Here is a 16,609-nt window from a genome sequence, read left to right on the forward strand (position 1 = left end):
AAAAACGTTCCATATTAATTGATTTCGTTGCGAGGTTTTGACCTCTATATGAGACGTTTTTCAAAGACTGCATTCATTTTTAAACAAACCATAACCTTTATTTCATCAATAAAGGTTTAAAAAGCTTTACGTAGATTATCAAATAATGATAATCTAAAATATCCTGTTTACACACGACCATTACATAATGGTTTACAATACAAATATGTTACAACAAAATAAGTTTCTTGAATGCAGTTTTTACACGATATCATACAAGCATGGACTCCAAATCTTGTCCTTATTTAAGTATGCGACAGCGGAAGCTCTTAATAATCACCTGAGAATAAACATGCTTAAAACGTCAACAAAAATGTTGGTGAGTTATAGGTTTAACCTATATATATCAAATCGTAACAATAGACCACAAGATTTCATATTTCAATACACATCCCATACATAGAGATAAAAATCATTCATATGGTGAACACCTGGTAACCGACAATAACAAGATGCATATATAAGAATATCCCCATCATTCCGGGACACCCTTCGGATATGATATAAATTTCGAAGTACTAAAGCATCCGGTACTTTGGATGGGGTTTGTTAGGCCCAATAGATCTATCTTTAGGATTCGCGTCAATTAGGGTGTCTGTTCCCTAATTCTTAGATTACCAGACTTAATAAAAAGGGGCATATTCGATTTCGATAATTCAACCATAGAATGTAGTTTCACGTACTTGTGTCTATTTTGTAAATCATTTATAAAACCTGCATGTATTCTCATCCCAAAAATATTAGATTTTAAAAGTGGGACTATAACTCACTTTCACAGATTTTTACTTCGTCGGGAAGTAAGACTTGGCCACTGGTTGATTCACGAACCTATAACAATATATACATATATATCAAAGTATGTTCAAAATATATTTACAACACTTTTAATATATTTTGATGTTTTAAGTTTATTAAGTCAGCTGTCCTCGTTAGTAACCTACAACTAGTTGTCCACAGTTAGATGTACAGAAATAAATCGATAAATATTATCTTGAATCAATCCACGACCCAGTGTATACGTATCTCAGTATTGATCACAACTCAAACTATATATATTTTGGAATCAACCTCAACCCTGTATAGCTAACTCCAACATTCACATATAGAGTGTCTATGGTTGTTCCGAAATATATATAGATGTGTCGACATGATAGGTCGAAACATTGTATACGTGTCTATGGTATCTCAAGATTACATAATATATAATACAAGTTGATTAAGTTATGGTTGGAATAGATTTGTTACCAATTTTCACGTAGCTAAAATGAGAAAAATTATCCAATCTTGTTTTACCCATAACTTCTTCATTTTAAATCCGTTTTGAGTGAATCAAATTGCTATGGTTTCATATTGAACTCTATTTTATGAATCTAAACAAAAAAAGTATAGGTTTCTAGTCGGAAAAATAAGTTACAAGTCGTTTTTGTAAAGGTAGTCATTTCAGTCGAAAGAACGACGTCTAGATGACCATTTTAGAAAACATACTTCCACTTTGAGTTTAACCATAATTTTTGGATATAGTTTCATGTTCATAATAAAAATCATTTTCTCAGAATAACAACTTTTAAATCAAAGTTTATCATAGTTTTTAATTAACTAACCCAAAACAGCCCGCGGTGTTACTACGACGGCGTAAATCCGGTTTTACGGTGTTTTTCGTGTTTCCAGGTTTTAAATCATTAAGTTAGCATATCATATAGATATAGAACATGTGTTTAGTTGATTTTAAAAGTCAAGTTAGAAGGATTAACTTTTGTTTGCGAACAAGTTTAGAATTAACTAAACTATGTTCTAGTGATTACAAGTTTAAACCTTCGAATAAGATAGCTTTATATGTATGAATCGAATGATGTTATGAACATCATTACTACCTTAAGTTCCTTGGATGAACCTACTGGAAAAGAGAAAAATGGATCTAGCTTCAATGGATCCTTGGATGGCTCAAAGTTCTTGAAGCAAAATCATGACACGAAAACAAGTTCAAGTAAGATCATCACTTGAAATAAGATTGTTATAGTTATAGAAATTGAACCAAAGTTTGAATATGATTATTACCTTGTATTAGAATGATAACCTACTGTAAGAAACAAAGATTTCTTGAGGTTGGATGATCACCTTACAAGATTGGAAGTGAGCTAGCAAACTTGAAAGTATTCTTGATTTTATGAAACTAGAACTTTTGGAATTTATGAAGAACACTTAGAACTTGAAGATAGAACTTGAGAGAGTTCAATTAGATGAAGAAAATTGAAGAATGAAAGTGTTTGTAGGTGTTTTTAGTCGTTGGTGTATGGATTAGATATAAAGGATATGTAATTTTGTTTTCATGTAAATAAGTCATGAATGATTACTCATATTTTTGTAATTTTATGAGATATTTCATGCTAGTTGCCAAATGATGGTTCCCACATGTGTTAGGTGACTCACATGGGCTGCTAAGAGCTGATCATTGGAGTGTATATACCAATAGTACATACATCTAAAAGCTGTGTATTGTACGAGTACGAATACGGGTGCATACGAGTAGAATTGTTGATGAAACTGAACGAGGATGTAATTGTAAGCATTTTTGTTAAGTAGAAGTATTTTGATAAGTGTATTGAAGTCTTTCAAAAGTGTATAAATACATATTAAAACACTACATGTATATACATTTTAACTGAGTCGTTAAGTCATCGTTAGTCGTTACATGTAAGTGTTGTTTTGAAACCTTTAGGTTAACGATCTTGTTAAATGTTGTTAACCCAATGTTTATAATATCAAAAGAGATTTTAAATTATTATATTATCATGATATTATGATGTACGAATATCTCTTAATATGATATATATACATTAAATGTCGTTACAACGATAAACGTTACATATATGTCTCGTTTCAAAATCATTAAGTTAGTAGTCTTGTTTTTACATATGTAGTTCATTGTTAATATAATTAATGATATGTTTACTTATCATAATATCATGTTAACTATATATATAACCATATATATGTCATCATATAGTTTTTTACAAGTTTTAACGTTCGTGAATCACCGGTCAACTTGGGTGGTCAATTGTCTATATGAAACCTATTTCAATTAATCAAGTCTTAACAAGTTTGATTGCTTAACATGTTGGAAACATTTAATCATGTAAATATCAATCTCAATTAATATATATAAACATGGAAAAGTTCGGGTCACTACATTCATAACATAACTCACAACTCACAGCCCTTCATCGTTCGCGAAGCGAACTCCACCAAGGTCCTACATATGCCTCTAAGTCTAGGCATATGCCACTCCGCTTCATCAGTCGTGCATCTCCGTCGAGATCACCCGACCTTCCACTCAACGAACCTTTATCAATAATTGCCCACTCTCATGGAGAAGAGGGACCAATCCGACACAATAATCGCATCGACCGCAATATCGACACTTCATCATAACCTTTGGCCTATCCGACCATTAAGTCCATCACCGGTCCACCGGTAATCTTCACCCGTCTATCACTTAAGAGTAATAAGATGCGCTCATCCATCACTTCATAAGAAGTATTTACCGCAATGCTCTTAAACTTCGACTTTTGCAACCGTCGAATTACTATCACCCGTCGATCACTATTATAATCTCCGCTGCTTCCAATGGTATCTCACCGGCACCCTAAGCACAAAGTGAACACACCATCATCTGAGTTGAACATCACACTAGCAGGTATAAGAAGGCACCTGACACAGTGTCATGCAGACTCCCGCCACAACCTACTGAATTTTAGAACTCGATCCTTAGGTTCCACACACTCGATGTCACCCATCTCTCCACAATAATGACCCGAAGTCATACCTACCAGACAAACCTTACGGCCTATTGTCTTATCGAAAGTCCCAAGCGATCACACGCTACCCGTAATTTCCACAAGGCCAAACGATATAGCCTAACGAAACCCTTCATCTAACACTAAGGAGATGCTTGAGTACACCAAGTCTTACACCCTTCCACATATCGATAAAACCACTACTACAAGGGATATTCCATTAGGAATGTTGCCCTATAATCTACAACACACTAACGCAATCAACATTACACGGGTCCCACTCCCATGAGTTTAACGACCCGAAGACTCCTCGATTCGCCAATTCCAAGGTGACTCACAACAAGAATCCTAACACGATTCTCTAACCACACACTCTACCGAGTGTAACTCAATTCTACAATCATTAAACTTGCTACGTCCCATTACGGAATTCAGATCCTTGTCGCACACACACACGCACATAACTCGGTCATCCAAGTTACGATATATAACTACAACCAATGACAATCTTAATAGTGCGCCCACTACATAGGGTGACTAAGTACGCACCAAACTCGTGAGTTTGCTCACTCACTTAACTAAGCGAATCCACCATAACACTTCTCGACTCGCAACGAACCCGATGTGACTACAAGCACATCACCCGAGACAACTATCACCTTGGAACCAAATAAAAGATTCCTTATTTATCCCGAATACACCCCAACCATGCCACGTTTCCTCCGCTCGGTACTCATCATGTCATGCTTGATGTCAAGATACACTTTCGTAATAATGGTGATCGGTCACTATTACAAATGCGTACCTTACCATTTTCACATGGTCACGCAAAGTACTTTACCCGGACTGACGCGACATTCACATAAAATAACACGCGATAACTCCTAGTACCCGAATGATCAAAGTCCTTACCGTGAACTTGATCACTCAAAACCGCCAAACATATGAATCTCCCCAATAGATTCATCCCTAGGATACCGCACAAAAGATACCTGTATATATACACCTATATACAACATAATAATAAATATACACAAGTACACCGGAATAACACGTCATCCTACAGCCTAGGTGACTATCACTAAAACAACGTCCCCGTTCGCCTACTTACCTTAGGCACTAACAATCTAAGGCACTAATTTACTCACGAAATAAGGCCCCACATAATCCCACATTGGACAAGCACTAGTCCTAGTTAGTCACCTACTCTAAGGCACTAACAAATCTCAATCCGACCCGTACTCCTACAAGTCTCGCAAATAACGCACCACTGTCAATAAGTCTAAGACTAGGCACCTATTCCAAGGTCACCTAATTCCCTTAGACTATGCTCTGATACCACTTGTAACAACCCAACATTGATTTACCAAAAACACGACACAAAAAAAAAAATTATGTGACTGCCCATCTGGACGGCGTCCAGAAATCGGGACGGCGTCCAGCCTTTACAACTGGGACGGCGTCCAAGGATTTGGGACGGCGTCCCAATGAACTAAAAAGTACTGATCAGTTTTTTGTTTACAAGCGAGCGGAAAACTCGCTCCCCGACACTTTTCAACGAAACCATTTTCACAATATGACATATTAAGTAAAACTAAGATATTGCCACCATAAAAACAAGTTTTACAACCCCGGGCTCACAATGACCCGTTTTACAAATAAAGTCGCAGTTTCGACCCATTTATCTCTTTAGACGTATTAGAACTCTACAACCCAACCCGATACCAAGAGCATAATCCCGGGGACTACCAAAACCCTCATCCGCGTCCAATTATCCGAAAGCTACCCCATCACGCCCAACCGCTCCTGCACGTCTAGTCTAACAACTAGCTAGCATCAATAACACAATACCTGTAAAAAGGTAAACAACGAGAGGGGTAAGCCGAGGCTTAGTGAATGCAATAATTATACACATACATATATAATATACCTACTTGCAAACACTTACTCACATACCGCATACATGCTAGCAACACAATTAGCTTATCATCACAATTACAAGCTATAACCTCCAATAATCAAGCTAGCATAACAAGAGCATATATAATATGAACAAATATAATATGCTTACGCTACAACACAAATAACCATGGTTAACCAATAGTACAAGGGAACGACGCTCGCGAAAACGCCATCGGTGTTCACAACATCCGTTAGGGCACTTAACACCTCGCACCACTAACCCCTAGGGTGGCACCTTAACACCTCGGCACATCACCCCGAGTGGCATCTTAACACCTCGATGCAACACTCATTATTTTACGGAGTGGTGTCTTAACACCTCGACACTACACTCCTAGGTGGCATCTTAACACCTCGATGCTACACCCGAGTGGCATCTTAACACCTCGATGCTACACTCTTCACGTGAAACATGGTGTCTTAGCACCTCGACACTACACATTTCACGCTACAACAAATAGATACATTATATACCTACACATATAATTATTCCACTCACCTCGAATTGCCCGCACAAGTCATAAACGTAAATCGCCTCCAAAAGCAACCGAACAAACCTTTTACCTATAATACGCATATAGATATACAAACAATCAACATACATTCTCTACGAGAGAATTCGCCTTCAACACCCTTAACCAAGGGTTTACACCTATCACCACAAACCGCCCATTTAGACACATAAAGTGGACTTCACCAATTACCACTACGGGTGGTAATTCCGACCCATCCAACAAGTACAATTTAACCAAAATTATATTTGACACCATTTAAACCAATCTAGGTCTTAACCAAAATTGCTTAAATCATTAACCAACCCAAAACCCGCAAAATATCAAAATAGTGGGTTTCCATAAACCCTCTTCATCATCTAAAAGGGTTTTACAAATAACAAGCTCAAACTCTAAATGTACACAAGAATCTTAACAATGAAATTCGGAGTTGAGACTTACCAATACTACCAAAATGTAGCCGTGAATGAAAGGAACAACTTTAACTCTCGAGCTTTGACCCGAAACGCTCATCTTCTTCACCAAACCAAGCTTTCTCACTCTAAATTAACCCTCTCTCTCTAAAATAAGATGAGAGTGTTTTGTGTGGGTGAGAATGAGCTCCAAATGGAGTTCTAGATCATTTTTGATGATCCCAAACCGACCCCAAGTGAAAAGACCCAAATACCCTTTTTAATTTGAGTAAAATAGAGCTGCTGGCCCGTCAGGCCTTCTGGACGGCGTCCAAAATGGCCGGACGGCGTCCCACCCTTCATTCTTGGACGGCGTCCCAAAGTCTGGACGGAGTCCCAATGAACTGAGCCTGAAACTGAACTTGTTTTGGTCGTAACTTTCAAACCGTAACTCCGTTTTTGACGAATCAAATATCGTTGGAAACGTAATGAGATTTACTATCCAATGGTAAAGTTTTAGAACATCAACTCCAACTTTATTTGGGATCCAAATATACACTTACATGCCTCGTATTTCGAATGTCGTTCGAAATAACTCGTAACTGAAAAACGGGTGTTACAGTTAGATGTGTATTTCGTGTTTTTGAGGTGGTCTAACCATTGGCGCACCTCCGTGTATAAACTTTTGTTATTAATAAAAATATTACTTTGCCTTTAAAAAAAAAAGACTACTCTTATTGATGACATATGATTTCATAATCACACTGTGTTGCATCAGCGTCATCTCAACATTTCCTTCTCATCACTAACTCATCACATTACATACAACTTTACCATTAAATAAACACACTTTAATTAATTAATTAATTAATTAATACAACATGAGACTGTTAGACGGATTAGATAGGTTAGGTCCAAGTTTGATTGTGTTTATTCATCAACTATATATAGCAATATACATAAGCCGTAAACATATAGCTAAACCCCAACGTACCAAGCCCACAATTAAACTTGAGCCTAACCTATCAAACTTGTGTCGAGTCTATTCCTAATCTATACTCTTTAACACTATGCATATACTAACTATACTCGAACTAAAAAAATAACACTGTTTAGACCGTATCAAGTCACGAAAAATCTTCCATCAGTTGAAAGATAACTTAGTAAACTCATGAACGATGTTATGTTGTTTGAATAAACCTATGTTTACAACAATTATTTTACTAAGCAGAACTCAAGCAGCTAGATAAGTCAATAAAGATGATATCAACATTTAATCATTGAGGATTCAGTGTCCACATAAAGAAGATATCGTATGATTAAGTCGACCCGAGAAATAGAGCCGTAGATTGGTGTGAAACAAGTTTAAAGAAAATTAAGAAAAAGTGCACATATCAATCGTATTCCACTTAGCTGACTCGGTCAATCTCAAAACTATGTTGACCACATATCATAACGATTTTAAACTGTTCTGGTGAACTATGGTCTATGGTATGTAGTATGTGTACTAAGTTCACTAGGTTGGAGTCATTAACTTGAAATAAACTTAAGTTAGTACTTATTCACACTTACTACACTTATTAGGTTAAAATTTATGTATAACAGATTAAGCAAATAATCATGCTAGATTAGCTCATACTGATAATTGTGATTATCCCTTACTATAAAAAAACCTCTAATCAAAATTATTTTTTCTTATCACCCAATCATTAGTACAATTAATCGGTTTTCGTTTAATCTATCAACCGTCATTAAAAATCATTCATACTTGTCTATAGCCATTTTAATAAATAATCAAGCCACGAATAAAAGGAAAATCAGTTATAACCTTGATTAAATCAGATATAATAATCGTCTAAATTTCTACTTGAAAATAAAATTTCTACGAAGAAAAAATTCCAATATGATCATGTATTTAGATACATACTAAGAAACAAGAAGCAAGAACACAATGCACGCTTCAAGAACACCAAACAAAACTTTTAAAACTGTCCGATGAACCACCACTGAGGTACCGTAGGCGATCATCACCGGAAACTGACATCCTGCCACCGATGGATCTTCTCCGGTCAAAACCGCTAGTCCCGAAAAATCACAATCCCATTCATTTTGATTTTGAAGTTGATAATACATATTAAAAGCATACGAAGCATTCCCCCTTAAACTCAAATGGTTACACGATGACCCGAAGCCCAAAGATGTACAATCCGATAAGCTACACGCATAATCAACCTCCTTAGCCAGCCCATCCAAATCTTTGACCCGTGGGTTCAACACGCACCACCTTCGGCTCTTGTAACGCACCCCCATAACCGGGCTCAACCCTTTGTTTCCTTTTTCGCCCCTTAGGTCCAATTCGTATTTGGGCTTACCATCATACTCAAAGATACCCCAATGGGTCTCGAATGAACCCGGAGCTATACTCTTTTTATTTTCGTCTAGAAGGCTAAAAAGGTAAATATGCAACGGCCCGTTTCGAATGGGCGTACCTTTTGAGCTCAAAACATGTTTAATCACCCCTTGGTTAAATCTTTTTGCATTTTTTATGTTTGCGTTTATATCTCCATCCGTGGGCCATCCGATCTCCCCGACTATAATCTTCATTTCAGGGTAGCCCGCTTTCGTTAAAGAAGCTACCAACGTGTCGTAATTCGCATCAAACACATTCGTATAAAGATAATTTCCGTCTTTAAGATCATACTTATGTGACCCATCAAAAAACGCGAAATCCATAGGAAAAAACGTGTTACCATATAGACTAAGAAACGGGTAGATGTTAACGGTGAAAGGGGCATCATTCGAATAAAGAAACTGAATAATTTCGATTGTTGCATCTTTAACTTCAGGCCGAAAATCACCAGCTGAAGGAACAGGGTTCGAGTCAGGTGACTCGTAGATATCAGCATTTAATGGGACTGTGGCTTTGATTTGAGAACCGAATCCAGCCCGGTTAAGGGCATTTTGGACATTTTTCAAAGCTGGTAATGTGATTTGTAGATATGTAGCATTGTATGCTTTCAGAAAAGGCTCATTCCCAACTGCAACATACCTATAAAAAAAATCAGTTACAAATCAACCCATTTCATATAAAAATTCCATATTTACCCTTTCTCATGTCATACATTCATCATTTACAAATTAAAACTTCACACACTAAATAATGGTAACAAATAAAAGTTACATGACTAAACATCTCAAAAATTAACTAATAACAACTCCAGCTTCTATGTATCAATGATTGTATTTTAAATGTCAAATAATCAACGATCTTTCAACAAGAAAAACTAACAGACACTGAAGGTGTAGTGTGTGCAATATTATTATATAAATATACTACGTAATAAATTTACTTACTTGATATCAACACCACCAGGATAAGCATAATTAGTAATATTAACATCAACCCAGTAATCAGCATAACTTGGATCTTTACTCATATCTAATAACATAAAATTAGGTATTGCAACCATTACTTCAATCCCTGAACCAATCAGAGCTTCCAATATCTTTTTTTCTGCTTCAAAAAGTTTCAATTTTTTAAATCCATTTTCTATCATCATTTGCACCACCTTATCAGCTGGTAACTGATGACTTGTCATGGTTCCCCAGTTCACACCCACACCAATATTCGAGTCCGAATACGCGATCGAAAAACACAGGACTATTACCATTGCCAAGATTATTTGGGATGGTTTCGAAATCATTTTTTGAGGGAGAAATTGAAAGGAAAATAGTAAAAGATTTTGTGGGGTTAGTTTGAATGAATGTATTAGTTTGTTATTCAGTTATGTGAATTGGAATAAGGATGAAGACATGCAACTTTTGTGTGCTGTCACACTCCATAAGGATACTAGTCTTTTATATATTCAGTCTTTTTAATTTTTTTACTTTTTCGTCACCTAAAAATGATGTTTTATATTTGTTTACTCAAAAGTTTTGGATATGTTTTCACTATGAAAAATTTCATCTTTTCTTTTTCATTCTTGATTAAGATTTGGTGAATACCGTGTTTGTTTCATAAGACATCTACTTTTCGATTAAGAAAGATATATATTCCGTACTACTTTATATTAAAGACTGTATTTAAGATTGTAATTAACATACTTATTTGTTTAGTCAGTGTTAGTATGAGATAAGAACATGATAACGTTGATTTTAAGTAATATATATTTGTATAAAGCAAAAGTAATTGTCTTTAAGTGAAGATTTGCAACATAGAATTTTTCATTTCTTTTGCATGATAATGAGGTTTTAGTATGATTTAAATATTTGGATAAAATAAGCCATGAGCGAGTCAAAATATCATAATGAACAAGTACATTTCACCAACAAACAAATCCAAGAATCAGATCTTGAAATGAATGGATAGAGCTTTAAGACCACTCCCTATGGGAGCATTACCCGTAGCTACCCGTCATTACCCCTTAGTTATCCGCAAGATGCCATAGGCACGGATTCATTATAGGTATTAGTTATAGGAGTCTCACCATGGATTTAACGAATGGTTATTGGAATAAAAGGGACCCACTTACCCCACGTGCTAGTAGCTTTTTGTAAAAAAAATACCCCTTTCACCAAATGTACAAATCTTTAATGCATATTTTACAACTTTTTTTGTGTTGATTAAATAAATATAAAAAGAAATTAATTAATGATGTGGCAGGTAAGAGGAAGATGTTTTAACCATGATAGACAGTGCTTAGTTATAAGATTTTATGAGTTAGTTATAGGATTTGAGTGCTAATGTGACGCTGATTTAGCATGTTAAGAGGATGAATAGTTTAGTCACGATAGGGAGTGGCCTTGTAGGATTTGAGTGCTGATGTGGCGCTGATTTGGCATGTTAAGAGGATGAATAGTTTAGTCACGATAGAGAGTGCCACTCCCTATCGTAACTAAACTATTCATCCTCTTAACCTTCCACATCAGCGTCACATCAACACCAATATCCTATAACTAACTCATAACTAAACACACCCTATCATGGCTAAAACAATACTCCTTTTAATATACAACGTACAAGCAATAAAGTATCAAGTCCAACAATAAAAGGCTACTGGGACCCACAATTCCTATAACTAACAAAAACTCTTCCATTAAATCCATGGTGAGTGCGGGTAACTAATGCGGGTAACTAAGACGTGCCTATAGTTCATTACGGGTAACTACGGGTAATGAGCGGGTAACTAACCATAGGGAGTGGTCTAAAGAATCATAATCATATATGTACCAAACTACCAATTTCATAAATAATAACATCTTAAAATACAATCGTACATCAGTCATCATATAATCATATATTAATAAAATGTACATTACAGTAGACCCATATGGCCATACCATATGGGTCCTAGACTCCTAGTGTTAACCAAAAGAGTCAACATATATAACAAAAAAGTTAGTTGAACCTTTTTGACAAGAAGAAAAAAAAGAAAAGAAAAAGAAAAAGATTACACTCCCTTGAACATGTTTTAATTATACTTTCCAGCCTGAATCTACGTGTTATATGTTCGTTGCAGTCCTCTCATTTGCTTTCTTTCAACCTTTTATTATTTTTAATTTATGTCTCCAATTAAAATTTAGGTCTTTTGTTTTTGTATCCACTTGAATAAAAAAGTTTAAAGATATACGTATATACAGACATACTATGAAGTATGAATATATGATGCAATTCCAGTCAAGAAGATATGCTTTCACCATAAAGTTGATGATTGCATCTTTCAGTGGGGTTCTAATTGTTCCTTTTCTTGTTTATGATCTCCTTAATTGAATCGGGTTTTAAATACAATCTTTTGTTTAATTAAGAAAAAACACAAAACCTAAAATATACGTAAATTTAACAAACGAAGGAAGAGATAAGTATCAAAGGACAGGGTAGGATGAATGCCATTCAACTAAGCACTTAATGGCTAATCTTTTTAAACAATATCTATAATAACATTTAATGTAAAAAGGTTACAATATCTTAATCAATAAACATGGAAAAGTAGTTTATGGATTTAAAGTTGCTTTCATGCAAAAATAAAATAAAATAAAATAATTCTTTTAATGAATAAACTATCTATCATATATGAACAGAACCTGGAGCCGTATCGGTGATATCTTCACTGGTGCATGCTTCCCCTGGCAACTGAAAGCTCAAACAATACATTGCCTGGTAGACAGGTTAAGGTATAGTAAGTACAAGTGACAAAATGGGCGAGTTGCCCAACAGCCAATATATCCTAACAGCTTCAGGTGAAAATGTGAAACTGGTAAATTATAGTATGACTCGCGTAACCCTCTAAAACAATTTGCCCATTTTAAATGGAAGTTATCTATCTATAAATAAATAATTCAGTGCGACACATTTGAGAAAAAAACATAACCCAAAACAAATCATATGCAAATTCAAGATTTACACACTGGGTTTTTAGTATTTTACCTTGTTTGGAGCAACATCTCTAACTCGATGAAATATAGGGTCGTGTATTTTAGCATTCAAGAGCGACTCTGCTTCCTGCAGAAAAAAAACGCTATCAGCTATCGAAAAATGACAACACAGTCCCCAAAAAATCCATTTTCTTTACTTTTGACAGTAAAAGTTTACCAAAATAACTGATTCTTGGGTCTCGCTTGATCGAATGAAACAGTAGCAATGGATCCACGGTAAAGACCCTTTCCAATATTTCATCTGTATAAGGCCTCTAAATACATCTGACATAAATAAAAATTATGACTTTCATTTCACATGATTACGTTTTACATTTTATGTTAATAAAGGAACTATATACTATACTATAGCATGCATATTGCAAAGGTGAGTTGGTGACATCATCAACTTTTCCAATACGAAATTTACCTAGAAACTGTAGAGCAGATGCAGGTAAGTTCATTATCACGTGATCAATGTGTTCCCACGATTTACAAGTGGATGGAATACAAGTTTTAATTCTTTTATTTTTGCTTCCTTTTGTCTTAACAGCTACATGACTATCGTCACATTTCAAACTTCCATTTCCTGATACAAAGATTAAAGATACATAAATGTGAGGCATCAGAAAAAATAAAATATTTCTACCAACAGGGACTTGTTCAAACAATATTTCTACCAACTCCGTTTGTGATAACTGATTATATGATTCTGATTATTAAAAAAAAAGGGTTAAAAAAACATACCAACATTCCTTTCTTGAGAACTTGTTATCACATTTTCTAGATTATTGCTGCTCTCATCTGACTCATCAATGGGAACTGTCATCAATTGAGACATGAACATTCTTGCATCCATATTATAAGCACGAATATTATCATTAACCTTGTTGATATCAGCATTAACTTTCAGATAACGAACACTATCCGGGTTTAAATCATTGGCATACACTAAACATCCTTTTTGGGCTGCTGGAATAGCAAAAGGCCCAATCCCTGCAAACATGTCGCAAATGACCTCTCCGTTTTGAAACTTGTTGACCAGTCTTATGTGTTCATGTTCGAGCCTTGAATTCCAATAGACCAGTCCGTAATCCAATTTGAAGGTTGCACCGTATTGTTTGACCTCTGTAGCCATGTCAGCTTTTCCAGCCAAAACCTCAAATTTTGGTACACGAAACTCGTTTGCAATGCTACCAACTTTATTAACAACTGTCTGAATTTTGGGTTGATTTTTCTGGTAAGCAAAAGCTAAAAATGATTAGGAAAGATAGAGGACACTAGGTTTGACTATTTCGGGTCATTTACTTTAATATGGGTCGATATGGGTTACGCATTATCCTTATCAGGTCAAACATGTAAAACCAAAGACGATCACTTACAAGGAGACATGGGAAATTGGTCAAAAAAACACCCAAAATTATGAACTAATTAATATCACCAATATTAACCGGTTACCCAACCCGTCCATTTTACCATTATTAGATGAGACTATCGAACTGAAACCTTTATTTTCATGAGCACTATATTACTGCAGCGTTTTAGGGTTTGTTGAAACCTCAAATACATGTTTTTGATAGTGGGTGGAAGTAGACACATACATCATAGATGACTTTTGCAATCACATCCTTGTATGGAAGGAGTTCTTCTGGTATATTCAGATGAGCAATGTGACCTGAAAAATTAATTAAGATCAATTATTAGGAATGATAACATGTGTTGAAACCCTCATTATGCAATATTGAATCAAACTGAATAAAATAAGGAAAAAAAAAAAAAACACGTATAAATTACTTAACTATTGTTTCAAAAGATGAAGGGACTTCAAGTCCAGAAGGTAGAACCTGCTTCAGCACCTGGTCTGTAATAAACATTACAACCTCTTTATACGTTTTCAATTATGTACATTTTCTGTGTAAAATTTGATAACCAAATAAAAATAAAATTTCTAATTGCAATTGGACCAACATATGAGGCATAAATTTAGCATGACCTCCGTTTTTTACACCAACTAAACTAAGTTATGAGCAAAAGAAAGAAACGGTTCAAGTGTAACTTTAAAAACACGAATATCACCTGCACCCCAGTACGAATATCCAAGTGTCAATGAGTATGGAACTGTTTCAATCTTGCATAGTTTCTTCAATTCGTTAAGATTCTTGCTAGGAATATCTGAAAGATCTGCTCTAGAAAGTGACAATTGTGATGTTATTGCCAAAATAATAAGAGAAGACTAAAAATGCATGGATATACGATAGTGAACTACACAAAAGAGAAGGCCAATATCATCATTCACTAACAGGATGCAACAACGATGAACAACTGGGCCAATCATAAGGAATCAGCAGCGTATAATAAACACATACGTTAAATACAGTCACAATTCCCAAACCAGACAACTCAATACTTATCATACACACAATGTTGTAACTTGTTAGGTTACGGTAGAAGCCCGGGAATCATGTTTCAATTTTTTGATAAATCGGAAGCAGTAATTAAAGGTGCATGAGTGATTTCTTACCGGGATTTTGAACACTCTCGGATAATATCACATAACGAGTTTTTTCGCTTGTAGGGTCTTCTGTGACGGGCTTAATTCGCGGTCTATTAAGCATATGTCTACAAGTAGAACAAAAAAGAATCAACTTCTGACACTTTATCAAGTATTGATAAGTCCTTTCATGCAGCCACAACACACACTAAATGTATCTACAAAAACTATAACCAAAACCTTCATAAAAAAGTATTATGTTAGGCTGAAATTTTTTTATTAAACAGAAAAGGCATATGACCAAAAATATTTGTGAAATAACAAAAGCACTACAACTGGTGTTAGTATATCACTTTCAAAATTTATACTCTAACGAAAGATGTAACTTACATGGCAATAAAAAAAATCGATAATATCCACTGAATGCTACACTAAATCTATGTACAAGATAATATTCAACAAAAAAATAAAACTTCAAAACGCCATACCCATTAAGTAACTTGGTTGCAACTTTGCAGAACTCTCGAGGGATTCGAAGGGCCCACAACTTCAAATGCACATCAAACTTGCTTTCATCCAACATTTCACAATCCTCTAAAAATCACTACTAAAATTTAATCCTCTCCTACCAGCAATAAACCAAATTTTTAAGTAATTGGAACAGGATATAAAATTACAACATAATCTATGATAATTTAATTATTTGATTTACAGTTTGATACAAATGAAACACTACGAGCTAAAATCAGCTAGGTATATATATCGTGAGAGTTAAAGCGTTGATTAATTTAACAAAAAAATTATATAATTAATCGATTACCTGTTTGACTGAGTTGAAAACTTTCGTGAGGTGTATTAGGGTTTTTTTCAGCAAAAATTGGCGGATATCATGAAGTCAAAATTCATATGGGGCGGGTTGGATAAACGGATCCCTTGGACGTGGTTTCTATTCCTAATGGGCCTTAACTTGGCCTATGTAAATTCAGCCCAAAAAAAAAATAAACGAAA

At 35.1% G+C, this 16,609-nt stretch overlaps 2 protein-coding genes across 2 annotated transcripts; both read right to left on the reverse strand.

Annotated features, from left to right (window-relative positions):
• Nucleotides 1-8,625: 8,625 nt before the first annotated feature.
• LOC139871449 (glucan endo-1,3-beta-glucosidase 8) lies at nucleotides 8,626-10,370 on the reverse strand. Its single transcript, XM_071859160.1, has 2 exons — nucleotides 10,054-10,370; nucleotides 8,626-9,748 (listed from the first exon to the last, which is right to left on the reverse strand). The coding sequence occupies exons 1-2, from the start codon at nucleotides 10,368-10,370 to the stop codon at nucleotides 8,626-8,628; spliced, it is 1,440 nt and encodes a 479-aa protein (XP_071715261.1).
• A 2,212-nt stretch (nucleotides 10,371-12,582) lies between these two features.
• On the reverse strand, nucleotides 12,583-16,249 carry LOC139872080 (tRNA (guanine(37)-N(1))-methyltransferase 2). Its single transcript, XM_071859886.1, has 10 exons — nucleotides 16,090-16,249; nucleotides 15,632-15,729; nucleotides 15,187-15,291; nucleotides 14,909-14,971; nucleotides 14,712-14,785; nucleotides 13,858-14,347; nucleotides 13,541-13,699; nucleotides 13,289-13,395; nucleotides 13,124-13,198; nucleotides 12,583-12,853 (listed from the first exon to the last, which is right to left on the reverse strand). The coding sequence occupies exons 1-10, from the start codon at nucleotides 16,182-16,184 to the stop codon at nucleotides 12,764-12,766; spliced, it is 1,356 nt and encodes a 451-aa protein (XP_071715987.1). The 5' UTR covers nucleotides 16,185-16,249; the 3' UTR covers nucleotides 12,583-12,763.
• Nucleotides 16,250-16,609: the final 360 nt, after the last annotated feature.

This window comes from Rutidosis leptorrhynchoides, chromosome 10, assembly GCF_046630445.1.
Source record: "Rutidosis leptorrhynchoides isolate AG116_Rl617_1_P2 chromosome 10, CSIRO_AGI_Rlap_v1, whole genome shotgun sequence".
Classification (NCBI taxonomy): domain Eukaryota; kingdom Viridiplantae; phylum Streptophyta; class Magnoliopsida; order Asterales; family Asteraceae; genus Rutidosis; species Rutidosis leptorrhynchoides.